At 49.3% G+C, this 27,286-nt stretch overlaps 1 protein-coding gene across 5 annotated transcripts in view; it reads right to left on the reverse strand.

Annotated features, from left to right (window-relative positions):
* CAMKK1 (calcium/calmodulin dependent protein kinase kinase 1) overlaps positions 1-27,286 on the reverse strand; it is a 107,579-nt gene that overhangs the window by 32,776 nt on the left and 47,517 nt on the right. For all 5 annotated transcript variants that reach the window (XM_075771437.1, XM_075771438.1, XM_075771435.1 and 2 more), the window contains exons 3-9: positions 19,528-19,575; positions 17,811-17,864; positions 9,998-10,049; positions 9,276-9,409; positions 8,638-8,674; positions 6,217-6,238; positions 4,145-4,233 (exon numbers count right to left, since the gene is read on the reverse strand). In XM_075771437.1, the coding sequence (XP_075627552.1) occupies positions 4,145-4,233; positions 6,217-6,238; positions 8,638-8,674; positions 9,276-9,409; positions 9,998-10,049; positions 17,811-17,864; positions 19,528-19,575 (436 nt within the window). The remainder of the gene's footprint in view (positions 1-4,144; positions 4,234-6,216; positions 6,239-8,637; positions 8,675-9,275; positions 9,410-9,997; positions 10,050-17,810; positions 17,865-19,527; positions 19,576-27,286) is intronic.

The raw sequence follows: 27,286 nt of genomic DNA on the forward strand, positions 1-27,286 counted from the left end.
CATCACTTTCCTGACACTTAGGATTTTATAAGCCTGTCATATCACCCTTTCCCATGGTAATTTTCAAATCTTAAGAGCTTTGGTCTTATCTCTGTACATAAGATGTTCCAGGACCATCCTGATCATCCTTCTCAGGTCTTTTTCAGTTCTAGAGAGCTGTTTCTAAGACAGGCTGAGCCGAGTTGCACAAAATATTCAAGATACTCCTTGACTGTACCTAAGAGGTCTTACAGATCCAAATAACTGTATAATGACATTTTCTGTTTTCTTCTCTATTTCCTTCCCAATAATTCCCCAAATCTTGTTAGCTTTGTTGAATGTCACTAAGTAATGGGCTGGCATTTTCAAGAGAACTATCCAGAATGAAGCCTGAGTGAGAACAGCTAATTTAGAGCCCGTCACGATGTACGTATTTTTAGTGTTGTTTCTCCCCCTCATGCATTACCCTGCAGTCAGCAACATGAATTTTTATCTGCCATTTTATCATGCTGTCACTTGCTATCATGGCATCTTCGCAGTCAGTTCTAACAATGACTATCCTGAATAACCAGATGTCATCACCAATCTCTCTTATTGTACTCTACCATTTTTCTAGCCATTTAAGAATATATTGAACAACCCAGACCACATTATGAATTTCTGTTTAACCACACTAGTGACTTTTCTCTACTGTGAAAGCTGTATTCCTACTTTCCTGACTGTCTAGTTATTAATCCACAAGAGGCCACCCAAAGAGACTTATGAGCTTCTTTATGAGCTATTGTTAAGGGATCTAGTCAAAAGCTGTTTGGCAATCAAAACACAATGTAGTAGCAGGATCACCTTGTCTACATGCTTGTTGTCTCCTCTGGAAAAAGCCAAAGCCCTGTAGAGATTAGTCTCGCCAGGGATGTCAAGGACAACAAGAAAAGCTTCTATAGGTATGTTAGTGATAAAAGGAGGATGAGGGAAGACGCGGGTCCCCTCCAGAATGAAACGGGTGACCTGGTTACCCAGGATATGGAGAAGGCTGAGGTACTCAATCACTTCTTTGCCTCAGTCTTCACTGGCAAATGCTTGAGCCACAATGCCCAGGTCACAGAAGGCAGGGACTGGGAGAATGCAGAACCACCCGCTATAGGAGAAGATCAGGTTCGAGAATATCTAAGGAACCTGAAGGTGCACAAGTCCATGGGACCTGATGAGTTGCATCCGTGGGTCTTGAGGGAACTGGCAGATGAAGTGGCCAGGCCACTCGCCATCGTATTTGAGAAGTCCTGGCAGTCTGGCGAAGTTCCCGCCGACTGAGAAAAGGGGAAACATAACCCCCATTTTTAAGAAGGGTAAAAAGGAAGACCCAGGGAACTACAGGCTGGTCAGTCTCACCTCTGTGCCTGGCAAGATTATGGAGCAGACCCTCCTGGAGACTATGCTCAGGCATATGGAAGATAAGGAGGTGACTGGTGACAGCCAACACAGCTTCACTAAGGGCAAATCATCCCTGACAAACTTGGTGGCCTTCTATGATGGGGTTACAGCGTCCGTGGACAAGGGAAGGGCAACTGACATCATCTACTTGGACTTGTGCAAGGCATTTGACACTGTCCTGCATGACATCCTTGTCTCTGAATTGGAGAGACATGGATTGGAGGGATGGACCACTCAATGGATAAGAAATTGGCTGGATGGTCACACTCAAAGAGTTGTGATCAACTCATTGTCCAAGTGGAGAACAGTGACAAGTGGCGTTCCTCAGGGGTCAGTACCGGGGCTGACACTGTTCAACATCTTTGTCGGCAACATGCACAGCGGGATCAAGTGCACCCTCAGCAAGTTTGCCGACGACACCAAGCTGTGTGGCATGGTCGACACGCTGGAGGGAAGGGATGCCATCCAGAGGGACCTGGACAGGCTAGAGAGGTGGGCCCATGCAAGCCGCATGAAGTTCAACAAGGCCAAGTGCAAGGTCCTGCACGTGGGTCGGTGCAATCCCAAGCATGACTGTAGGCTGGGCGAGGAATGGATTGAAAGCAGCCCTGAGGAGGAGGACTTGGGGGTATTGATTGATGAGAAGCTCAACATGAGCCGACAGTGTGCGCTTGCAGCCCAGAAAGCCAACCGTGTCCTGGGCTGCATCAGAAGAGGTGTGACCAGCAGGTCGAGGGAGGGGATCCTGCCCCTCTACTCGGCTCTTGTGAGACCCCACCTGCAGTACTGTGTCCAGCTCTGGGGGCCCCAGTACAGGAGAGACATGGAGCTGTTGGAGAAAGTCCAGAGGAGGCCACAAAGCTGATCAGAGGGATGGAGCACCTCTGCTATGAGGACAGGCTGAGAGAGTTGGGCTTGTTCAGCCTGGAGAAGAGAAGGCTCCAGGAAGATCTAATTGCGGCTTACCAGTACCTGAAGGGGCCTACAGGAAAGATGGTGAGGGACTGTTCATCAGGGAGTGTAGTGACAGGACAAGGGGGAAATGGGTTTAAGCTGAAGGAGGGTCGATTTAGATTGGATGTTAGAAGGAAATTTTTTACTGTGAGGGTGGTGAGGCACTGGAACAGGTTGCCCAGAGAGGTTGTGGATGCCCCATCCCTGGAAGTGTTCAAGGCCAGGTTGGATGGGGCTTTGGGCAACCTGGTCTAGTGGAGGGTGTCCCTGCCCATGGCAGGGGGGTTGGAACTAGATGATCTTTAAGGTCCTTTCCAACCCAAACCATTCTATGATTCTGTGAAAACTAATGGATCTGTGAGGCATGAATTGCCTCTGCAAAAGCTGTATTGCCTCTTCTTCCTCTGTCCATGAACTGCTCCAGTGCAAGCAGCAGAGTTGAGGATAAAGGCAGGGACCTAAGGTGAGTGAGCAGCAAGGGATCAGAGTTATGCCTTCTGACTTGGTGACAACGCTGGCAGGAGGTTCAGGAGGATGGGAACGTTCACTGTAATACAGATGCAGCATGGGAGTAATGCCAGCTACCAGCACCACACCACACCAAAGCACCAGGCTCTAACCCACACCCCCTTGCATGGTACGGATGTGTCCTGCACCCATAAATGCCCAGCTTTACTGTGCTTGACTACTTCAGAGGTCTATCTTACAGAGAAGAAAGCAACCAGCAATTTCATGGGTATCCTCCCACTGCTGGCACAGGTCAGGAAAGCAGCTCAGCCATGAAGCCTGCAGCACAAGGTCTGCAGATCAGCAGTGAGCAAAACGCACCAGCTGACAGCCTTACATTCCGCACTGCAGAGAGCGAGAGGTTACACAGACATGCCAGCTCTGCTGAGTCCACGAGGGGAAACACCAGCCAGCCATCGCTGCTCCTCGGGGCCCATGCTGACAAGATGCCAACACATAGACCGCTCTACCTTGTGTCTTCAATTTAGGAACTCCTCTTCTCCCACCCCTGCCAGGTTCATGCCAGCAGGGACATGTCAGCTACAATGGGGCCAGAAAAATCCCTGCTGTCATTTACAGACCTACTGTGGCCTCCTTGTACTCTTCAGGACAGGCACTCAGCAAAGAATCTGGCCTCAGCCACACAGGGAGAAGACTTACTAGAAAAAAGTGACGATAATCAAATATGCTACAAAGGGGGAAACCTGCCACTGAAGTCTCCGGACAGAGCCTGGGAACACACTCGAGTCACCACCACCCTGGGAGAGCGCAGCAGTGCTGGGCTCAGCACCCCACAGCCCCGTGTGACGAGCAGTCACTGGGACTGATGCTGCAGAGGGGGCTGACAACAGCAGACCCCCTCCCAGTGCTGCTCACTAGCTCTTCCCATGGCCAGTGCTTGCCCCACTAAGCTGGAGACAGCAATTTGTTCCAGCTGAAGCTAACTCAGTCTGTGTCACTGCAAACACCCATTTTCTGCCTCTACTATTGCCTTCAAAGACACTCTCCAAAAAGAGATAAACGGAAGAAAAAAAAAAAAGGAAGCCACTATTTTCCTAATGTTCTTTCTAAGGAACACTGGCTCCCAGCATCTGTGATACTGCCTGGGTAAATCTGAGCTAAGCGGGGTCACTGCCAACTGCAAACCCTGTCACATGCAATTAGAGGGGACCTCGCTCAACTGACAGCCCACCAGAGTCGAGAGGCTTTTCCCCAGCTGAGCAGGAGGCTGATGCGTGCACTCTGCAAAGCTGCCATTGGTGCTGGTGGTACTCACAGTACTCGATGCCCAAGACGATGTCTCGGAAGTAGAGCCGAGCCTGCTCCTCGCTGAAGGGCTGGTCACTTGGTACCTCCATGACAGGCCTGTTAGGAAGAGGGAGAGTAACTAAGTACTTTGCAGTAACCCTCCTTGCTGGAGGGGTTTCAGGTTCTCCATCACTATGTCCCCAGCGTTGAGGGCCAGTGTCCCAAGAGGTTCTGGGTGCCATGACGCAGGACAGAAGCACAACCACCCACACTTTCTGGATGTGGTGACACCTGGGTTAGTGAGCTTGGCTAGTGGTGATGGGTGGCTTTGCACAGTCCCTGAGCCAGCGTGAGCCACAGAGCCCTCACCAACACCAGGATTAACTGCTGCTGTCTACAGAAAATAGGACAAACACTTCATTCACAGAGAGTCCTAGTGGGAAAAGTGCAGTGAAAGAACAAAACTGGATCTGGCCTTTGGTTTCTTGCTGAAGCTGCTCACAGCAGTGAGCACCAACATCACCAGCAGATACCAGGCAGCAGTGGGGTGCAAAGAGTGCCCTTTGCTGTGCGCTGGATGTCACGCCTGCTGGGACTCAGTCCTGAAGCAACATCAGTGTACAGCTAGTCTAAACCAAGGCAGAATCTAGACATGAACCACTGGCTCAAAGATTAAGTGGGAATATTTCCAGTACATTGTGCTAAACTACTTTGAAAACCTATTTAACTGTTCAGCCACCACCAGAACTCAGCCATTCAGCCCTAAACAGCCAAGGTTACCTGGTCAGCTTCTCCTCTCCTTTCCTTTGTATGCCGCCACTGCTGAGAGATGTACAGTATCCTTTAAAAGCCCCTCTTCTGCCTGTGCCTGCTGAAAGCTGAGGGCAAAGAGGCTGTAAGAGCTAGTCAGCATCTTCTGTTCCTCAGCGGATGAATGGCACAAGCTAAAGACTTCACTGCACTGGGGGTTAATCCTGCTTGTGCTCAGCAGCTTGACCTTGCATTTGGACATACGCTCACTGACTCGAGTTGGATTTAAGGGAGTGCTCCTGAGACACTGTCCTTGCAAGCCAAACCCTGGCGGAGTTTGGCTTGCAACCATCACCAGGCTCTGCAGCTCTTCCCCTCAGCACCCAGCAGCAAATCCTTCCTGCATCATTTCTCTCTTCTCCCTTGCTGCCAACTTGATCGATGACCTCCTTCTCCCATTTGCATTTTTCTGCCACTGCCTTCCCTCCCTCTTCATGCACATTTTTCTGCTGCTGAAACCAGGGAGAAATAATGTGAGCAGCAGGACTGGCAGAGCCACTAATGGAGTCTAATTGCCTTCTGCTAGAGGCAGACAGGCTGCACTGGACAAGCTGCACGTTCCCTGGCCACAGCTGATTACAGGAGGTTTTTTTTTCCTCCCCCTCTCCTACAGGATAGTCATCAGTCTGGTCACCAGGGAGACTGGGGAGCCTCTCACCAGCAACCTGCTGGAGCTGGCAGCTAGCAAGAGGCTTGTTCATGGGGCCAGAGAGAAAATAAGCCCTTTGGGAATCTCCCCCCCCATCCTGGGCACAGCTCTCTTGACATCACTGTGACTCTGCAGAGCTGCAGAATCAGTCCAGGTGTAACAAAAAGCAATGAGGAGTTTCCCACCACCTTATCACTTCTCCTGCTACAGAAAAATACAGCAACAAAACAGCCTCCCACAATATGTTAGTGCTAGGGGTAAAATAAGGCAGCGGGTGGCAAGTAAATGTTGATGCAACCTCACGCTCCTTGTGCCAGAGGAAGCCACAATGTGTCTGTTACCCCAGCAGAGTATTTCTATTAAAACCTTTTTTTCCCAGGAACTTGATGGGGAATTGGCATCAAATTTGTTTTTTGGATCAAAGCCTGACACCAGGACATGTCCTCCCAGCCCATTACTATCCACCACATCATTCCAGGCTGTAACAGCGCAAAGGCAACTACAGCCAGATTTTGCCTCCTCTGCACTTGCCAGCAGGCAGTGGTTTGCCCCACTGTACATATCAAACCTCTATTTCATGTAGGAAGCTAATGATGAACACCAAAAATTTCAACACAAGGGGTCCCAGGAAGGCTACTTACCCTTTCCTCAGGAGGTCAAACACTGCAAGAGAAGGAAATCAAACCATGAATGAATCAGAAGAGGAGACTAGTCTTATTCATTTTTTAGCACCTACAAAAACACATCCATTCTCATACCTGCAAAAGCAATTTATCTCCACTCACTTCTCTTCTCTCACCCATGACAAGGACCCCAGAGGATGCAAAATGAAAATATTCATCTCTTCAGCAAAGACAAATATCCCCACCTCCCGCCAGCTCCACAAAGAAGACAGCAGGTGCTAATTTATCAACCACATTTCTGCTGCTCCTGGTGTCAGCCCTTGCTGATTTGAGCCCCGTGTACCTTCAAGGGAGGGTGTTTGGTGTGATATTTCTGCTAAATTGCTGGTATTGAATGAGATGCTGTAAGAACATGCTGCTCCATTTCTGCTGCGTCAATCAGCAGCACAGCTACATGGCTGTTGGAGGTAAATGCTCCCTGGCAGGAGGAACTGGGGAGGACTGGTTGGAGTGAGCTGAGTTTTGTAGAGCACCTGAGGTTTTGTGTCTGATTAGGGGGTTAAATGGGGGCTTGCCTCAGCGTGGGTTAGTGGCAATGTGTTTTTCTGATCCTGTCTTTGACCTGTTCCACAAACAGAAGGATCTGCAGTAGAAGAGCTCTTTCCTCATGAATTACTAAGGGATTTCTTGCACCTCCCAAGAAATCTGAGCAGATTGCCCTCCCCAAAGCACCAAGCAGCCCAGCTTACAGCTGCGATGTTAGACCAGCTGAAGCTACAAACACAAGCCAGCGTGCATCGGCTCATCTTGCTCTCCGAGCTGAAGAAGCTGCAGCTTGTGGCAGAACTTCATTACTCAACCATCTTGTGCCATTGCAGGTTGCTCATCTGCTATCAGCACCCTCCATCCCCTGCTTCCTTCCCAATGAGCACACAGCAGAGAGCACTCACAGCTGTACTTAATGCCAGCAGTAATTAGCAAAAAGCAAACTCCACTTTCTCTAGTTTTGCTTTGTAGTGGAGGGCATTTCTGGCAGGATAAATGTGCAGTTATCAGCTGGGTCAGCAGCAGGAGGGAGGAAACCTACTCACAGAAGGCTCAGTCCTGAGCACCCACAGCCTCTCCTTGCTGCCAAGGGAACTGCAGGCAGGAGCCTGACTTTCCTGCATCCTTCTGAACCACTCACAGATCCCAGGTAAAGCCAGGGGAGCAAAGAGGTGATGAGGCATGGACAACACAGCCACAGCCACTGCTCACTGCCCAGGGACCAGTGCAACCTCCCCAAGACCCCCAGTGGGACCAAGAGATTTCCCACTTGTCCTGCTGCTATGACTGCCATTCTGTTATCGTGCTCCACAGGGAGAGATTGTTTTGGTTTTTTTCCCCTGCAGCTTTTTTGACTTCCTCATGCATTTACTTTATTCAACAAAAAAAGCTTGCTACCTGATCTCTGCCCTCCTCTCCACCCCCAGGAGTTCAGGCCTTTAAAGAATGGCCTCAGCCGCCCTACCCACCACACGTGCATCTGCCTTTGCTGCCGCTTCATGATGCTGCCAGAGTGCCACTGGGGCTTCAGCCAAAAGGGAAAAGTGGCCTTTCAAAGGCAAATAGCTTCATTTGCTAGGCAGAGCCCCCTTCACAAGCAGCTTCAAAAGCATGCCATAATTATTTCATGAAGAAGCAGCCTTTGAGCCTGTCTCATCAGGAAATGTTACGGGGAAGCAGAGATGTAATGGGGTCGGACATCCCCCTCCTCTGGCCTGTCTCAGAGGGCACCTCAGTGCCTCCCAGGCCTGTCCCTCCAGATTTTACCCAAATCAGGGTTAGGCTGTGGCTGACACTTCCAAGATTTGGGGGAGAGGAAGAAAAAAGGGTGGAAATTCCCCTCTCTCTGCATAAATGCAGGGTCAGCTATGGTCTCCCATCTGTGCCCCTATGGCAGGGACCGGGCTCAGAGGCCAAGGCAGGAGTGCTGCTATCTGAGGAGGTCCTGAGGCTCAGCAGGGGTCACAGGGAACACCTCATGACAAGGATATTTCCAGCGTCACTGCCGCTATCCACAGCCTACAGGAGGAGTCTGGAGAGACCAACCTCATACCAGGAGGATGAGAAACCATTCTGCACCCTGCCCTTCTCTCCTGGCTCTAGGACTGGAACCAACATATACACAGGGGAGGTCAGAGCCACTGTCATGTCTTTTTAGTGTCCCCATGGGCAAGGGGATGTGCACAGCTGTACTAAGACACAAGGCTGCCTTACCTTGCTGCAAGGGGCCCTTCCATCCCAGCTGCCTTTACAGGCGTTTAAAATTTTTCAGAAAAAGTAAGTCTGCTGAAGTTGGTACAAGTTTCCTCCTGGTATTGACCCCGAGCCCTGGTACGTGTTACGTGTATCAATAGGTCTAAGCCTAGACAGTTCTGTTAGCATATGACGACTCACCCATGTACAAGTTGTCCTCTGCAGGATCATCAAGAACCTGTAATTGATAACAGAGAGATAAGGGGAAAGAGGAAAAAAAGAGAAAAACAGCAGGAAAAAAAAAAGATTTTTAATCAAATAACATTTTACTGCTCCCTGTACACTGTGCTGAGCTGCAGAGCATTGAGAATGACTTAGGCTAATATTTAGAGATTCCTGCAGAGAGAGAGGCTTTGAAGGACACGGATTTTCCCGTCTCCAGAAAATTCTGGGCTTCTGCCTGTATTTGGAGAAACAGTCTACCAATAAAGGCGCTGCTTGTCCTGATCTGACCTCAGCCAATATTGAAAATGGCACCGAAGCCTTGCACTTGTGCACTTTCCCAGGCTTGTCTATGCACAAGTGTACACTGGTCAAAGCTTGCTTCTGTTCCTACCAGAACAGCCAGCTGCCTTCTCTTGGGCACCAGCCCAAAGCCCAGGGTATGTCAGTTTGACATACATAGTTGGTATGATCTTGCTTGGAAGCATCAGCCTAAATTTCTGAACAACTATTTTAAACCACTTTTGGCTGAAATAGGAGCAGTTGAAGAAAGATTCTTTTGTTGCAATACAAACCAGACTTGTTTCAGTACAGCTTAGGGTAGGAAAGCAGCTCACCTCTATCAGCTTAACGATGTTGATATGGTCCAGTTTCTTTAAGATGGCTATTTCCTGATAGACTCTGTCCAGTGGTGCCATGGGTTTTGGCTGCTCTCCGGAGGATGCTTTCGACCCTCTGGGAGGAGGCCGACCTGCAATCATGATAATACGGTGAGAGAAAACTCATTTTTCAGCAGTGCCCAGCACGCAGGAGTGAGCAGCCACTGGCCCCTCTGCAGAATGCCTCCAGCTATTCTGGAAGATCTCATCACCTTGTTGTCATCCCAAAGCATTACAGTCTCCACCCGGAACTCCAGGAGATCTCCAAGCCCCGTTCAGACCAGCTCCTGCTGGCTTCCCAGCATGGTCTGTTTGCCAGGTCCCATGGCCCAGCCACTGGAGGCAGGAGCTATCTGAGGGGGCAGAAGAACCCCTGGGAGGAGGTGGTCTACCCTGCCTAACTTCCAGCACTTAATTAGACTTTATAGATGATGAACATGGAAGAGTCAGCACTTCAAAGAGACTCAGAAAATCAAAGCCAGTAACCTGATTACCAAGTGCGCTGAATTTCGCTGTGGTTGTCCCTGCCCTTTCACTACCCACTGCGTTTTAACCAGTCCCCAACTACTTGAGCAGCTTTTGCATGAGGCCAAGTTCCACAGTCCTTGCCAATAATGTTTCTACAGAGAGATTTGCCTGGCTGAGGACAACAGGTAGACCTCTAAATGTAAGATACCCACGTGGAAATCCATACTGCTTCAAGAGCTTCTTTTTGGAGAGGACTTTCATAGCCTGAAGGAAGAAGAAAAAGCAGTGTTAAAACTGAATGAGAGCCAGAGTGCTCAATGCTGTGACTCAGTATGCGGGGCATCAGGTCTGTTCCTCCATCTAGAGAAGTTATCTCCTGGTTAGTGGTGACCACAACAGGCACACACATGCGCTGACCCAGGCTTTCCTAAAGGCATTGTTAATCATTTGTTGCACTCCTCTTTTTCCCCATGAGAAAATAAGTGGGTTTGATTTATTTTAAATTGGACAAATGAAAAGGACCTCAATTTCTGCATTTGGGGCAGGAGCTTGAGGGAAGAGGTGGGTTCCTCTAGCTGCCCTTTATGTACCTGCTGATTTGGATGATGCTGTGGCCATGCTGCAAGTCAGAGCTGCTTCCAGGCTGCTCCACCTTTACTTTCCCAGAGAGTCTAGGAAGGCAAAGAGCTGGAGTGTCACTGCCATACAACTAATACCCTTTCAACCTATGTCACAGACCTGGAACACAGTGAGGACATAGCCCTTCCAGCAGCTCTGCACTGCCTTTTGTATTCTCAGAGACTACTTTTGCCCCATAAACCTCTTCCCTGCTGCCAGAGCAATACAGAGGACCTGCAGCGTGATCCAGCACCATGCCCAAGACCATGAGCGAGATACTTCATGGGCATCCATCCCCACACCATCAGAAATGGTGGAGCCAGCTCTGTGCAGGAGCACGACAAAGGCACAGGGAGGGAAGTGGGTTTTTGCAATGGTGTCCTTCCCTTCTCGTACCTGATATATGCTGCATTGTTGCAAACACAGGCAGCTGAGGCATGGGAGGGGGTCACGGTAATTTTTTCCACCAGCCAAATGGCATTAGCATAATGGCAAATGGCAATCTGAATTTAATAAGCAGTCTCTGAGCCTCCATATGCTCTGTGCATTAATAACCTTTCTGAGGGCCACTCAAACAGCCCCGAGTGGCCCAGCAGATAAATATTTCATGAGAAACCAGCTCACAGTACAATTTACTTAGGAAAACAGTCTATGCCCCCAGGGCTGGGATGGTCACTCACTCCTTCCCTTAGAATGGGTAGTTACTCCTATTAATTAAGCATCCAAATCTGTATTCACACTGGACTGACCCCTGTGAAATATAATTAACCAAGGACTCCCGTCGGACACAGTCAAATGCCAACGAATTTTACAGTAGTACTATGGAAGCAGGCTCTGCACACTACCCATCTTTAGCAAGTACACCAAGAACGGGTCACCAAAACCGTTTCGGCGAGCTCCTTCCCAAGCTGTTTTTCCTGGCAGCAGTGCCACCATGCGCCCCAGGATCCCCATCTCCCATCAGTGCTCCCACTGCAGCCAGGTTCATGGCTCACTGAAAGCATTGTTATTTTTGGTACTGACCCAGTGAAATCCTCTGGATTTGCACCTATGTAATTGAGAAGAGACACTGTGTAGTTCGCAATCCTGCCTGACAGCTCCTGAGCCAACTGTTGGAAACGATGGTGTTGAGAGACAGACTCAGAAGTGCTTATCTTTTACTTAGCACAGTGTGGTGTCCAATACAGACAGCCAAATGATTCATGGTTTGCTGAAAGATGATCCAAGATGTGCGCAACCATCTCCAAGGATAGCCAGGACCAAGCCTGGAGGACTACTTACATGCCTCGTTTTTATCTTCTCATAATGAAAATTTATGGGGGCAGGGGGAATCAAAGGAATTCATACACCTGTTTTTCTTTCAACCAGTGCCAGGAGAAGGCTCCCCTTACTCCATTCCCACCCTGAGTCATCTCTGCCTTCGGGCAAGGAGCTTTAGAAAGAGAAGAAATAGAAGATGCAATTTGCTGCTGAAAGCCCCAAGTGGCATGGGGAACCCAGCCTAAGGAACCAAACCATCACCACAGGCCATGCCTACATCAGGCTAGTCCTTCCCAGGACAGGGTCTATGGAGAGGCTGGAGGGAGCGGGAAGGTACAGAGGGGAGCAATAACAAAGATATGAATTGCTCTCGGGGACAGAAATGGAGGGAACAAGAGCTACTGCTTTCACCCAATCTCCTTGAAGGATGCTACGAGGGGCGACGGGAAAATGAGTATACCTACTGTATCATAGGTGAGCTGACCGTAAACTGCCTCTCCTGCCACGGAAGAAGCACCAGGACACGCTTACACCAGCTTCAAAGCACTGGTATCTGCTACTACACAAAAGGGCTGGATCAGAAGACAGGACCTGTCCCACTGCACTTTCAAATGCAAACAGGGGTACAAAGAGCAAACTTCATCACGCAATGGGTCAGAGCCACTTAATTATCACAAGAACAGAGATGAGAGCCCATAGTGGTGAAGCCTTACTTTAATTACAGCCGAGAGCTGGCAGGACAAGGCTTCCTCGTCGAATTGTAGCTGCACATAATGGGGGCAACACAGGGATGCCTCAGCAAACCTCTCCTTCCGGGCTCGCATGCATGAAAGAGCCAAAGACAGTTGTACTCGCAGGCAGAGCTAATTACCCAGATAATGCCTTTCTGATAAAGAACCAGCTCAGAGCCAAGCCAAGGGATTTTTCCTTTGCACTGGCAAGCATTGCTTCAGCTTCCTCAGGAAAAAAGGGAGCCTGGAAGAGATTTCCTCTACACATGCCCTTCCACCCACCTTCCTTCTGACTATTCACACATGGACATGGGTTGCGACATTTTCCTTTGAGAGGCAGCGGGAACTCTGTGCTTTCCTTTGATGTGTATTTACTAAGTTTACTGCTCTCCTTGTAGCAACCTTGCAGCTGGAAGCCACAGGGAAGCTGCTTCGTGAGGATGCCAGAGGGAAAGCAAATCCCAGGTTTACGGAGAGGAGGGATGCCTGGGATACAACAGCATTCACAACAGCGAGACCTTGAACCTGCATCCTGTTGCTAGTAATAACAACAGCAAAATGGCTGTTATTTGGGGGAGGGAAAGGTGATAAAGTGGATTGAGCTAATGGAACTTATCACCTGTCCCTTGTGATGTTCTCACAGCACTTAGGATGTCATTTTATTTGTTAACAGAGACACTTGCATTGCAACAGCAGAAGACCTGTGCACAGTCCCTACCTGCAGCTCCCAGGGAAGTGGGATGTTGCTCAAAGGTCACTACTATCCACCTAAATCCTCTGCTAGCATGTGACAGCACCCTGCAGGAGTGCTGAGTGGACCAGAGAGCATTTCCAGCCCTTCCTCACCTGTCCTGTCTGAACAACAGCATTCCTCAGACAAAGTGGCTCAGAGGGAAACTGTGCCAGGAGAGAGGAGTGCTACGCACTGAGAGAAAAGCCTAAACCAGACAGGTTTAGCTGCCAGGCCACCAAAATCCCACTCCTGCATTTGTCACCTTCTGTCCCAGACACCACTTGTCACATCAGCAGCTGAATTACATTGCAGGCTGTGCCTCATCCACACCACAATGCCCCAGGCTGGCAACACCGCAGCCAGGATGCCTTCCTGGAGTGGCCACGCTCGCCTGCCTCCAGCCATCTCCCAGAGACTCCTGCTCTTACCCCAGGTGACCCAGCTCCTCACGACCCCACTGCTGACCCACCCGGGGTGTTAAAGCAAACCAGAGATCATTTCGCTGGTCCTCTCTGCGCTGGAGTGCAGCTGGCAGTGGTTCAGTAGCTGTTACATGAACAAGAGGACAAGAAACACAGGAGCCATGCTTTCCCTTTCCACCTGGGTGGCAACCAAAGTGGATTCACCAGGGGCTAATAAGGTTCGAGGCTTGCAGCTGGCCACCTTTCCCTCAGTAGCTATACTTCATTCAGCCATCTCTTTTCATAAACTTGGAAGGAATTTCTCCCCATCATTGAGAGCTGGTAGAAAACAGCCCTCCATGCAAAGGTTGTTAGGTACAAACAGAGGCAGAGAGTATAATCACACAAATCTTGTTTCTTAGGAAACCAGATTAAAAAAGAAAAAAAAAAAGAAACCCACTGACAACCTACAATGCTATTGCTTTTGTCCAGAAGTAGCATAACAAATGTCCATCATAACCACTTTTCTTTGCAAGCTGATTTAGAGATTGAAAAAAGGAAGGAGACATGACCCGAGGCATCACAGAATCAAATTCCATCAACGCAATGACTCCAAACTAGATCTCCCATCTGGACACATTTGCCTTTGCTTTTTATTTGCTACTTTTTCACAGAGCTTGCCTCCCCTGCCCGCCCCCCCCACCCCCGTCACTGTCAAAGCATCTCCTGCAAGTTGAGACACTGAAACCTTTCCAGCTGTAAAGGGTTCCTTAGCAGAGCCCCACGAATGATGCTAAAACACGTTCACATGCCCCGCCAGGGACTGAGCGCAGTGGCAGGGACCTCTGCTCTGGGAGCCAGCTCCGCATCCTGACAAGGTCTCCTCCTTGGAGGGAGCACCGAGTCACATACTTGGTGCTGAAAGTTCAAATTCCTCAGTCTAACACATCCCCTGTATCCGCTGGCGTAAGTCGGCACGCTGTCACAGCCCTCCACAGCACTGCAATGAAGGATAAACATCTTGGAAGCACTCGCTCATCTTTAATAGAAGGTAAAAAAACCCACAAAGTAAGTACAACCCATCTACATTTTTCCCAAATGTGGTGATCAGCTCTTTTTCTTGAGAGTTTTTCCTAATTCTAGGCCAGATCCAAAACTCATTAAAGCAATAGAAATCTTTCCTTTTGCTTTGACAGGAGCTAGATACAGTTCCCGGTACCTATAAACTCTGCCTTTACAAAGAGAACTAGCCAAGGGCTCCATGCCTCAGCAAGAATCAGGAGTCACACTCTGAATTACACTCCAAAATAAAAATGCTCTGCTTTCTTTAAAGTTTTGCTCCTTCTTATTGTAGCACACTAGCTTAAATAAAGCAGGCAGCAGCACCCTGGTCTCATGCTAAAACATTGCACATGTGAATTGGTTATTAGGGGCTGTTCACCATGGGCTGATTTCCTACAATTATCTGTTATAGTTTTTTACAACTAAGAAACAAAACAACCTTCCAGAGCTAAATTTGGGGAAAAACAAACACACAGTTGGGTCCTCCCCAGCTGTCAGAATTGCAATTGCTTCTACTAACTGCTGCTAACAGGCAGTTGCATTAGGTACCCCCCCAGGGGATCGGGGTGCATTGCTGCAACGCGGCCTCAGATGGGAGCGATAAGCAGGGTAGCACGGAAGTTATCTCAACGCTAGGAGAGCATGTGGGTCAGACACACGGGAGGGTGTGGGGAGCTAAGCAACCATCAGGCAGTTATGCAATTTACTGCTATTTCTCTGAAGCTTTAAAAGGTCTGCCAGCTCTTGGGCTGTTTTAGCATCTTGGAAAAGTGGAGGTGTCTCCATTGTGGCTTGCTCTCCTGGAAAACACAAACACGGGCACCTGGAAGGATTAGGGGTGACAGCCTGTCTGCTTGTGATGGCAGCTGGGGAATAGTAAAAGCTCCCGCTGCCCCAGCTGAAAGGGTAGCAAGCACATGAAACAGACTTCAGCATCGCAGCCTTTTGGCAGCGGTGCAGGCATCTGCCCTCTCCTCTCCCATATGCGGACATTCACTGCACTAAAGCACAGGTGGGCACTGCCAATGCTCTCACTCTGATCCCATCTCTCCATCCGCTGAAGCACTCCACAAATCTCCCACCATCAGCTTCACGGGGTTGCTGCTGAGATCTGGTTCAGACCCTGCCGCAAACCCCACAACAGGAGGATTGGGGTGAACCAAAGAGTGTGCCCCTGCAATGCTGGCGGTAAGGGAGTCTGCACAGCCCATCCCTCTTCGGGTAGCGAGGATGAAACAGAAGTGCCCAGGCATGGGCCGCTCTCGGGCTGCAGTAGCTTTAACGTGTTTGCTTAGATTAGAAAAAGAAATGGAGATTAAGTGGGGATTACTAACACATAACAGGCTAACCTGGACACAGGCTTTCACTTTTGGCTTTGATTTGACCAGCTAAATCTATGTCCCTGGTGTTATTCTACATCCAAAACATGGACAAGAAAACAGTAGGCAATGCTAACCCAAACCCACCTCTCCTCTGCAAAGCTGTGACAACTGCCCTGCCCGCCCTTGGGCGGCCCACAGCACAGCGTTGGGACTCCCAGCACCAAAAGGGCAGCACCAAAACATAGATTACAATTTTCAAAGAAAAACATTTTCAGCTGGAAACAAAACATGATGTGATGTGTTCCCTGCTGTGCACCATGCAGGTCCTGGCACTGCCAACGCTGGCGGGACAGAAGGATCAGGGAAGCCAGAGCACACTCTGCAGAACAAAACCACCCTGCTGCAGGGCAGCAGCAGGAGCACTAGGAGGGCAGCAGAGAAAGGGAGCAGCCATCGGAAACAGCAACCACTCCAGTGTGGCGGGTGAGTCAGCTTGGAAAGCACAGGGGATGGAAAGAATTGTGGTTCCTTTGCTTGGCCACTTCCAGGGCACCTTGTCCAGATTTTGTCTCATCTCTTCCACCCTTTATTTCAAGACATTTCTCCTGTAATTTTCATGCCCATTGGAAGCACAGAAGGGCTAACAAATACTAACAGGCAACTCCCACCTGGTCTCTCCAACCTGGCATGTCACTTTTACATCCAAGAGTCAAGGGGGAAAAGCTAGCCAGGGAGTAGCAGGAAATGAGCATGCTTTACATCTCCATGGCATACTCTTACTCCCCTTTGTGCCAAGACCAATAGCTCTGTGCAGTGGGACAAGGAGCAGCACAAGAGTCTGCCCAAGTGCTCTGACGGGCCCATTTTCACCCATGTGACGCCACTCCATCATGGCAGCAAAAGCAGGACTCCTCTCACCAAACACAGCACGGCGCAGCAGCTGAAGTGCAAGGCCAGACCGGCAGGGCTGCATCGAGGGCAGCTGGGTTCAGGTTCAACAGCACTGCAACAACCCAGCTCTGCTCAGGAGATACCTGCCCTGGGATCCACCAGAAACTCTGCTCAAAACTGTTTCCACAAGCCTTCAGGCACACACAAGGCAGTTCTTTTGCCAGCTGTCCAGCTCCTGCTCTCAGCTTGAGCAAAACGTGCCACAGGGCAAGCCCAGGGACACAGGCACATCCGCAGACAGATTTTGCGGGAATCTCAGCTGGGATGGTTAGGATTCACCTGGCTCTGGAAGGGGAGGGACAGAGAAGGAGCCTTTGGCATAAGCAGCCTTTTTTAATCTGAAACCCTTCTAACTCTGGCTTCAGCTCAGCAAAAGATTTAAAAGCCAAGGTTTGCCTTCTGCCCCGCACCCTACACCTCTCAACCTGACAGCAAGGTCCTGTTCGGTGTACGGGGAGGCATCCTGCAAGGGGGTAAGATGCAGCAGAGCCAGGCACTGCCCAGCTGGGCCACACTGTTCAGCATCTTTCTGATAAACGCCTCTGTTTCCTTACAAAACACGCCTGCTTGTTCCAGACCAAGCTTCCAATGCACAGCAGGTGCTGAATACCACCACCCACATGCCTCTAATTTCAGGTGACCTGCTTCATAGCTAGAAAATGTCAAGACAAATCAGCAATACGCTTCTGCAGCCTGCCTCCAAGATCCCTGCCTGTTACATAAGGCAGCCCACCTGATTTCCCCCCCCCGCTCAGCGCCGCACGCAAACGGGCAGCAGCGTGGTGCTCCATGCCCGGAGGGGAGGTTTAGACTCTTTTCATGCCACCCAAATCAGAAACGTATATGCTAAAAGCAGCAAGGCAGGGAGGACCTAGCTCTCAGGGGTGCAAAAGGGAACAAGGAGCAGGCAGCAGTGGCAGCGAGGAACAGAGGAGAGACACACTTACATAATACTTGTCATCGTTCTCATTGTAGGCCAGTTTCACAACACCGTAGGAACCCTAAAAATAAAAACAAATTGCACAGTCAGTTCAGCAGCTTCACTTTGTCTCCTTGCTGTTCAAGGCTGGCCTTGAACAGGCGAAAAAAACCCTCCAAGGCTCTACACCGTGCCTAGCCCCGAGCAAAGTCTGCAGGTGATGTGACCCCGCTGCGAGGTCGTACGTTTTGGGCAGCTCTGTTGTAGCCATGGGACTTCTGAGGATTAACAATGTCTGAAGGAGCCAAACCCACTGTGTCTTTCTTAAATGTGGGTGGGACGAAGAGAATAATTTTCAAGTGGATTTTTTTGTGCAAGTTTGGAAATTCTGCATGGACACCTTTCCTATACTTGTGTGCAAGACTACCTTCAGCAGGAAGCCACTCCATCTCTCAACAGCAAGTGGACTTGAGTGAGGACCAGCTGCCTGCTTTCCTCCAACGGCCTCTTGCCTGGGCAGATGCAGGCCTGGATTGCCACTGTATCCACAGCTCCAGTGACAGCCTGAAGCCAAACTCCATCCAAACAATTGTTTTTTCACAGTTCTGTGTTAACACTATACATTTTATGCAAGTGAGACAAGATACCATGGTAGGTATCATCCCTGACAGATGACTGTTGAATAAATGAGTGGGATGAATGCTGCATCCTTCAAAACATTTCTCTTGATTTCACTGAGAGCTCGAATGAAGGTCCACGTCTGAGAGGAGACCAACAAACTACTGACACAGAAGCACAGCAGGTCCAGCAGACTCTCTGCCAACCTCAGGGCGTCTATCTGTTCACTGTGATCTGCAGGGAAGGAGGCGACGGGGCAAATCCACCACAGAGAAGGCCTCATACTCTCCTTCAATCATGCTTAAGCCAATGACAAAAGCCATAAGTAGGACTGAAGCTGGGTTGTGAAGTTTCAGATGATATCTGCTGTACAACCAGCAGTGGTATCTCCAGCCTTATACCCTGACTGCCAGCAGCCAAGCACACATGGGAAGGGTGCTTCCTCCCACAGCCTGGGGCCTCTCACTTTGGAGAGGAGTTTGGGCTAATGAAGCTTTTGGTGAAGGTCTCTGCAGCTCACGGTGCAGTCCCTTCTGACCACAATGTTCCAACTGCGAAGGTAGGTACAGCTTCCAGACAGCACCGTCACTCGTGGACTTATCTGCAGTGGTGGCAGACGTCCAAACGTGCAGGTGTCTGAACTGCTCACCAGCCCAGACCTCTAAATAACTTTGGAGGAATCTCTTCTGAATCAGTCTGCAGCTTTTAAATATGGACTAGAATTAAACTAGCATTTCATTCCTGGACATAAAAACTTAAGCTTGTCCTGATGGGGACCAAACACCTGCCCTGACCTTTTTCAGGTTTTCTTTCCTTGTTGGGTTATAGTAATGCATCAAAGGCTCTTAGTGTTACATTTGGCAAGCAAACACCCTGGAAGGGAGCCAGCTTAACCACCTTCAGAGGGAAGGAAAATAAATTTAGATTTCAGAGGAAGTAGCTCCACTTTGACCTTGAACAAAACTTGCCCAAACTAATAGGGCAAAAAACAAACAAAACCCCCCAAAACAAACATAAATTGTAAGGAGTGTTGGCCAGTAAGATCTCTTGGGCTGGCACAGTCTGTCTACCCATACTTGTGTGTGCATGCAGGTTGCTTGCGACAAACACGAGCTCCAGTAACATACCTTGCCTATTTCGCTCTGCAGCTTGTACTGGTTTAATTGCACGCAATCCTGCAGATCAAAAAGAGAACATAGTTAGAGTATTGGTAAAAGGAAATGACTGAGTTTCAATCTGTATCAAGTAGAGGCAGAGTGCTGAATAATGAAAGACTAAATCTTATTTAAACCAGTATATGTTGCGCTATAAGCACTGCATTTTTTTTTTTTGACAGACCATGACAGAGCAATTATGGGCTGAATTCTGACTCTGGTTGTGCTGGTGTAACACCAGAGGCCCCTCCACCCCAACTCCCCAGCATTGTTCCAGGTTCAGCCCAGTGAGCCTGACAGCAGGCTCTAGCCTCTTTACATTAACCATCTACATCGGACTGTGCACAAAACCAAGCACAAAACCACCCATCCCTAGCTCCACAGGGCTCTCACAGCCTGGCAGCTGCCCGCACCCAGGCACCCACACCAGCCCCACGGTCACAGCATGAGCCCGTGCCCTTCCCAACATCAGCCCTGCAAAGACAGAGACCCTCTGCGGGCTGTGCACAAACACTGTGGCTGCACCCAGAGGAACCCTCAGCTGGATCACAGGCTGCTCTTTGAGGAGAGCACACGGAGCAAAGCTCCTTTCCTATGCAACACAAACAATAATGGATTCCCTTAAACTGCTACAGTATTTGCTAAAATAAATCACCCCTAAGCGGGTCTCATCTCTGCAAACTATCCAGCATTGAAACCCCAAGGGGTGGGAAGGCAGTGGATGCAGACCCCCGGCAAGTTGTGACAAGGGTGTAATGATGAGGTGCTGAGTTACTCAACAGACCAGGGACAGCACGGGGAGCGACGGTGGCCCTGGGCATTGACCACTGGAAAGCAAGGTGGAACAGGAGACCCATGCAGTTACCTGATGTTAAATTCACCCGATGTTAAATTCACCCTTCCATTAGTCTTGTACTACCTAAACACTTCCAGAGCAGCAGGAAAACCTCCACAGCTTCATTTCCCTTGGAGCTGATCCCTCCCACCCTCATTAATTACAAGAAGAAAATCCCAGATGCCACAGAAGCTCAAGGGGCTCAAGACCACGAGCGCAGGGTGAGCAGTGCGCACTGCCCACACCGAGCTCTCCCTGCAGCTGCCCGGGAGCACCCAGGGGACCTGCCCAGCTCAGCCACAGTGACGGGGTCTGCAGGAGGACAGCACACACCGTGCTGCAATGCAAAGCTCCTGGCAAGGAGTCACAGTGCTCTTGCAGGGATCTCTGCAGTGCCGGCACCAGGGACAATGGGTTGCAGTGGCTTTTGCTGTGGTTGTGACTTAATACACACCACTTAACTGCACTGCAGGGAAGAGCCCCAAACTCAGTGGGATGAGGGAAGGTGGGAGGTTCCAACCCCAGCACAGGGTGTGGGCTGAGCCTCAGATAGGACACCTTCCCCAGACAGCAATTTCTCCCCAAGATTGGCAAGCACTAAAGCAGGTTGGAAATTCACTTCCAGCCTCTGCACCAGGCACTTCTTTGGGAACAAAGCTGATATAAAGTGTGCAGACAGGTAGATGAGTCTTCCCATAAACCTCAAAATAGCTCTGCAATCAACAGAACCTGTGCCAGGACAGCAAAGCTGTGCCAGATGTCTTCAGTCCATTTGTAAGAACAGGGGATGTTACAGCCCCGTCCCCATGCAGCTTCCTCACTGAAAGCAACACTCCTCTGCCTCTCAGGATGCATTACAGCACAGACATGGTAGATGATAATTTTGACTTTTCCCCATCACCAACCAGAAAACATTCCTAACCGAAGCAATTGTCACAGTGAAGGAGAATAAAGGAATGGGGAACTGATGACTTTTTAAGCTTGCAAGTAGCAGCTTGTCAGGAATACAAGAAGTGATTTAAATCTTGATCCTGTTTCCAGTGAAGGAAGTTTTTTTCCACCACCCTGACAGGGAAGAAGAGCCAACTGTGAGTAATGGGGCCGTAGAAGTGTATTAACTCAGTTGCTAGCAAATCACGCATCTTTCCAAAGGCAAAAACCAATCCATCAGAACTAGGAGCAACAAGAGAGGAGAAAGCATGACACAGCAAAGCCAAGATATAAAGCACAAGGCCACTGAAATATAGGGAAAAGAAAAATCTCATTGAATTTCTTAGAAAGGACTACCCTCCCCAAAGGAGGGAGCAGCACACAGGAAGCCAGGGTAGGGACACGTGGAGGACAAATTCCCCTGCAAACACTGTGTCAGCAGATTCGCTTCCCAGCATGAGGCTGTGCTTTGCATCACGGTGATTTGCACAAATTAAGCAGGAACAGTTTTCTGTTCATGTCTCCTGCCCTAGCTTTCCCTGTCCTCAGCTTCGCACCCCTCACCTTGTCCTGTGCAAAACTGCAGTGCTGCAGAGATGGGGAAACGCTCACCAGGGCAGCTGAGACAGGCAGGAAAAACACGTGGTGTTCCTCAGGGATTGGTACTGGGACGAGTGCTATTTAACATCTTTGTTGGTGACACGGACAGTGGGATCGAGCGCACCCTCAGCAAGTTTGCCAATGACACCGAGCTGTGTGGTGCAGTGGACACGCTGGAGGGAAGGGATGCCATCCAGAGGGACCTGGACGGGCTTGAGAGGTGGGTCCATGTGAACCTCGTGAAGTTCAACAAGGCCAAGTGCAAGGTCCTGCACATGGGTCGAGGCATTCCAAACACAACTACAGGCTGGGCAAAGAATGGATTGAAAGCAGCCCTGAGGAGAAGGACTTGGGTGGGTTGGTGGATGAGAAGCTCAACCAAGCTGGCAACATGCACTTGCAGCCCAGAAAGCCAACGGTGTCCTGGGCTGCATCAAAAGCAGCGTGACCAGCAGGTTGAGGGAGGGGATTCTGCCCCTCTGCTCCACTCTGGTGAGACCTCCCTCTGCAGTACTGCATCCAGCTCTGGGGTCCCCAGGACAAGAAGGACATGGACCTGTTGGAGCAAGTCCAGAGGAGACCATGAAGATGATCCGAGGGCTGGAGCACCTCTGCGATGGAGACAGGCTGAGAGAGTTGGGGTTGTTCAGCGTGGAGAAGAGAAGCCTCCAGGGAGACCTTGGAGCACCTTCCAGTACCTAAAGGGGCTACAGGAAAGCTGGAGATGGACTGGTGACAAGGGCAAGGAGTGACAGGACAAGGGGGTATGGTCTTAAACTGAAGGAGAGTAGATTTAGATGAGATATTAGGAATAAATAATGATTTAGATTAGATATTAGGAAGAAATTCCCTGTGAGAGTGGTGAGGCACTGGCACACGTTGCCCAAAGTAGCTGTGGATACCCCATCCCTGGCAGTGTTCAAGGCCAGGCTGAATGGGGCTTTGGGCAACCTGGTCTAGTGGAGGGTGTCCCTGCCTGCAGCAGGGGGGTTGGAACTAGATGATCTTCAAGGTCCCTTCCAACCCAAACCATTCTATGAGTCTATGAAAAGCAACCACCCCTCTGAGAAAGCCTCCAACCAACTCAGTATCTCCTGCTCTTCAAACCAGCAAGCTTGCAATGACCAGGTCCTGTTACCAGGCCTCCTCTCCCGAGTAGGGATTACTTGCACAAGTAAATAAAGCCTTTTACATGTAGCCATAGGCTCTCTGGTCTGCACTCAATATCTTGTTTCAAGACAAAGCGGCATCTCTAAAGCACCAACTTCTTGCCCACGCCCTGTCGAGGGAGCCACAGTGGCATTTTCTCTCTCCCCCCTGAAGGAGCAGAGTCCTTTTTGCAGAACATAGCCCATCCAGCTAGGCAAACCCCCTTACAAAGCATTTAGTCCAACTGAGGAGGGACTGTGTCTTGTTCCTGTGTCCAATTCCTTTGACTCTGACCATCACCTTCCCACCATCCTTCTTACACCTGGTTAGAAATTACCACTCTTATCCCACACCAGACCAATCACCTGAAGCATCTCTCTGGTCTTTCACTGCTGCTAAATGGAGCTTGTGAGCAATGCCAGGACACCTGCCTTCGGGGGATGGGTTTTTTTTAAAGGGATGGATAAATATTGGGATGGGAACACCCAGAGAGGGTCCAAGGGAAAGGCGATGACAGAGTCTGCAGCACAGCATCCAAGACTACACTCATCATCACCACATCCCTATCTAGTCCACACCTCCATCGCTCTCCATTTGGATAATTAGCGGTGAGATGCACTATCTTCTCAGCTGGAGCTCAAGAGCTCAAAGCACCGCAGAACACAGCAAAAAATCAAACCAGATTATAGGTGCTTTCTACTTTTTTTTTTTTTTCCTCCTTACAGAAAGGCCATAATTCACAGCTCAAGCAACTCCTGCCACGTGTTGCTGCAGACTGGCATGGTTGTTATTATGTTATTTGGTTCTCCTGCAGGAAGTGGGATAATTGTACTATTCCTTTATTGGAGAGAAACACTTATCTCTGGGCCAAGTGTTTCTTAAAGATAACATTGTACAATCCTCTTGATTTCATCATGGAAATGTATTTGCAACTGCTGATAAATACAAACAGCAAGAACCTTAATGAGATCCTTTAATGAAAAGCTGTCAGCAGATTATCTGCCCAAGTGTGCAATAATTGTTCCGTTTTAAAAAACAAGATACCTTGGACATGTTAACAAATGGGGCATTACTTGAGAGGGAGTGGGGAATCAATGCCACAGAAAACAAAAATTGATCAAAGAATCATACAGCACAGTCAAGTCCAGATTCCAAGCCCAATTCCATAAATCCACTGCTGCCATCGCTGTGTGACAGAAACCCCAAGAAATTGAGAACCGAACTTTTGCTGTCCGGGGGGCACATGGGCATGGGAAGGAAGAGCCAGAGCTGGTTTCCAAAGTAAGACATTTCTGAAAACAAATCAGACTGCCTCATACATACATATATAATGGAGAATTTTGCCCCCTAAAAGGACCCAAATTCCCTAATCTGAAAAGAATGATAAGTTTCAGCAATTCAGAGATACACTTTAAAGAGAAGCATGGGAAAGAAAATTGGGAACTAAGAGCCAGTAAGGAAGACAACATTGGTTTAAGCTGATCCTGTCTGGAAGGGGAAGCGAAAGCAGTTCTAAAAACAGACAAAATGAAAATAAAAGCCAGAAAAGGGGTATTACAGGCAGCAATGAATACAAATTAGAAAATTCTTCAGGGATAGAGGAGGACACACAGGAAGCCCAGAGCTCATGGAGGTAAGAAAAATAAACAGATTTTTAAACAACATCCAAAAACAAGTGCAAAACTGGAAGCCCAGCACCACGACTGGCTGCTGGCAGGAGCACTGACCACAGCTGGGCACAAAGTGCAACACTGAGGCTCCACACTGCTGTCTGGGCTCACCCACCCAAGATGCCAAGGGTTGATACAGGAGCCTGGGGGGGTCACTGGGAGAGTGGCTAGAAGAATAAAAGGGGGCTGGGACCAGTGGGACGAAGGCGGCCCCTTTCCAGCCCCACTGGAACTGTGGATGTGGGCTTTCTCCTTCTCTTAAACCTTGCCCTTAGACAAGTTGGAAATGTAACTTTAAATAAAGGTTAATTAATCCAAGGAGAAGAAATTAGCAATGCCTGTGGGGAATTCTTTAAAGAAATGTTTTCCACGTATCTTTGATCTTTTCAAGAGAGCTCTAGTTTGAGCACCACAGTAAGACATCTAGAGGAAATTAGTTTGGGGGACTCACAGGGCTGGAAGGGGAAGCTCTCCAGCCCACACTGCATTGGAGTTCGATCCCCACCACTGCCCTAGTCCCACCTGGGTTTAACTTGCACGGCAAGGAAATTATGACCTTATGAAGAAAACTGGGCAACTCCCAGAGACTGGAGGAGCATGAGACCTGGATCAGCCTGGCACCAAAGCACTGCCTCTCACTGCTTTTGACACCAGTTGCTTCAAACCAGTTGGCCAAACAAGCAGAAGGCCTATGATAAAGACGTGGAAAGCCAAGGCAAGAAAGGACAAAGCAGTGATTTATTTTCTGTGCCTCTGGGATAAGCCACGGACATCAAGTATAGGAAAATTCCCTTTGTCAGCTCGTCCTCCTCCCTGCATGCTCGGGCCAGCAGCAGAACTGAGGAGGGAGAATGCACTGACCTGACTCATCCTCTCCATTCTGCTGAAGCACACATGGCCCAGCCCACTGCCACTGATGACAGCTGGGAGCTGGAATGACCTCCTGCTGATCCCACAGGGTGGGGAGACCATGCGGATGCCGAGGCTAGAGAAACCAGGATGCCAGGGAGTGGGTGGTTGCAGGGGAGAGAAAGGGAATGTGTGAAAGAGAAAGGACGATTCAGCCAGAAGAGACTGGAGAAAGTACAAAGCAATTAACTGTGATGGCAAGTCTGGGGAGAAAGCCTGGAAAAAGACATCTTTTATTCTTCTTCTAGTCATTCCCCAAGTAAGACTTTTCTTGGCTACCTAAAAAGATTGGTTTGGGATAGCAGAATAAAAAACCCAACACAGCATTGCATTTTCAAATCCCACTTTCCAACAAGCAGCGCTTCTCCCCTTTCACAGATACAAGCCCTGTCATTTTAGGTGGGACAAGCTGTCAAACATGGTGAGAAGATGCCCATCAGTCTGTACAAACATGTTCACAGAGAGTCTTGCCCTGGTACATACAATCCATGCAGCAAAGCAGAAGCTGCTTTCAGCAGCCCCAGGAAAAACCTTTCCTCTCGCCATGCGGCCAGCACCGAGCAGGAGCCGGGAATGTCACATCAGAGGCAACACGGGCCAGCGACTTAAACTCTGGGCCCTGTGCCTCAGCTCTGCAGAGTTACATACCCTTAATAGCTTCAGCGTAATCACTTCTGTGCCACAGCTAAAGGCACAGCCACTCCCTTGTTAGAGCAAAGCACTGATGGGCAGCAAAGGCAGCAGAAATCCCACCAGCCTAGCAGACACTCCTACCAGAGAAGGCAGCACTGAAAGGACCTTCCAGGCCATAGTCCATGAAAAATCTAAGAAAGGAGGGGAACAAGCAGGAAATTTTTAAACTTACAGATTAATTTTGATAGAGATATGACAGATCAGGTTAATTAAGTACCCAGTAATGCTGTAAGGAGAGCAGGATGGGTTACTTCTCTTGCAGAGTTAATAGTGCGGATCCAGACTTGTCAGCAGGGGCTGCAGGACACCATTAGCTGCCAACTCTTTTTCCCAGGGCAATTAGCTAATTGGTGGCTCTGCTCAGTTGATTGGGACCTGCCTCTATGCAAGACAACAAGCCCTGGCTCTGCTGCAGCCCTGCCAGCCTGGGAACCACCATCTTCCTCAATAACAAACCCAAGAACTCCACTCAGAAGGGAGACAGTTGCGGTATTGGTCCCGAGGACAGGACAGCCCAATTTGCTGCCTGCCTGCAGCACCGGATGAATCCTCCCACAGCATCACAGGCTCAGCTTCCACTCTTGGCCCTCTGATCCCTGAATATAAGTTTTCTTCCCAGTCTGCGAAGAAGTATTTAAACCAGCATTAAAAAAACCTCAGCAAAAAACTCTAACTGAACACGTGGTTCTTCCATAATTCCAACAACAGAAAATTCACCTCTGTTTGTATCCCCATATTCCATCTCCCCGTAGCACATCTCTCCATTATTTCTCCAGATCAGTCAAGGATACAGGAACCACTGACAGCAAGGAAGTGAGCCTGCTATCACTGGAAAGGGAAAGCAGATTCAATCCGAGATGGCTATCAGCAAAACACAGGAAATTTTGCTATGCAGCTGTACCACCCATCTCTGCTCCAGATGGACAGTGCCTGCACATGTGCCACT

Source organism: Balearica regulorum, chromosome 19, assembly GCF_011004875.1.
Source record: "Balearica regulorum gibbericeps isolate bBalReg1 chromosome 19, bBalReg1.pri, whole genome shotgun sequence".
Lineage (NCBI taxonomy): Eukaryota > Metazoa > Chordata > Aves > Gruiformes > Gruidae > Balearica > Balearica regulorum.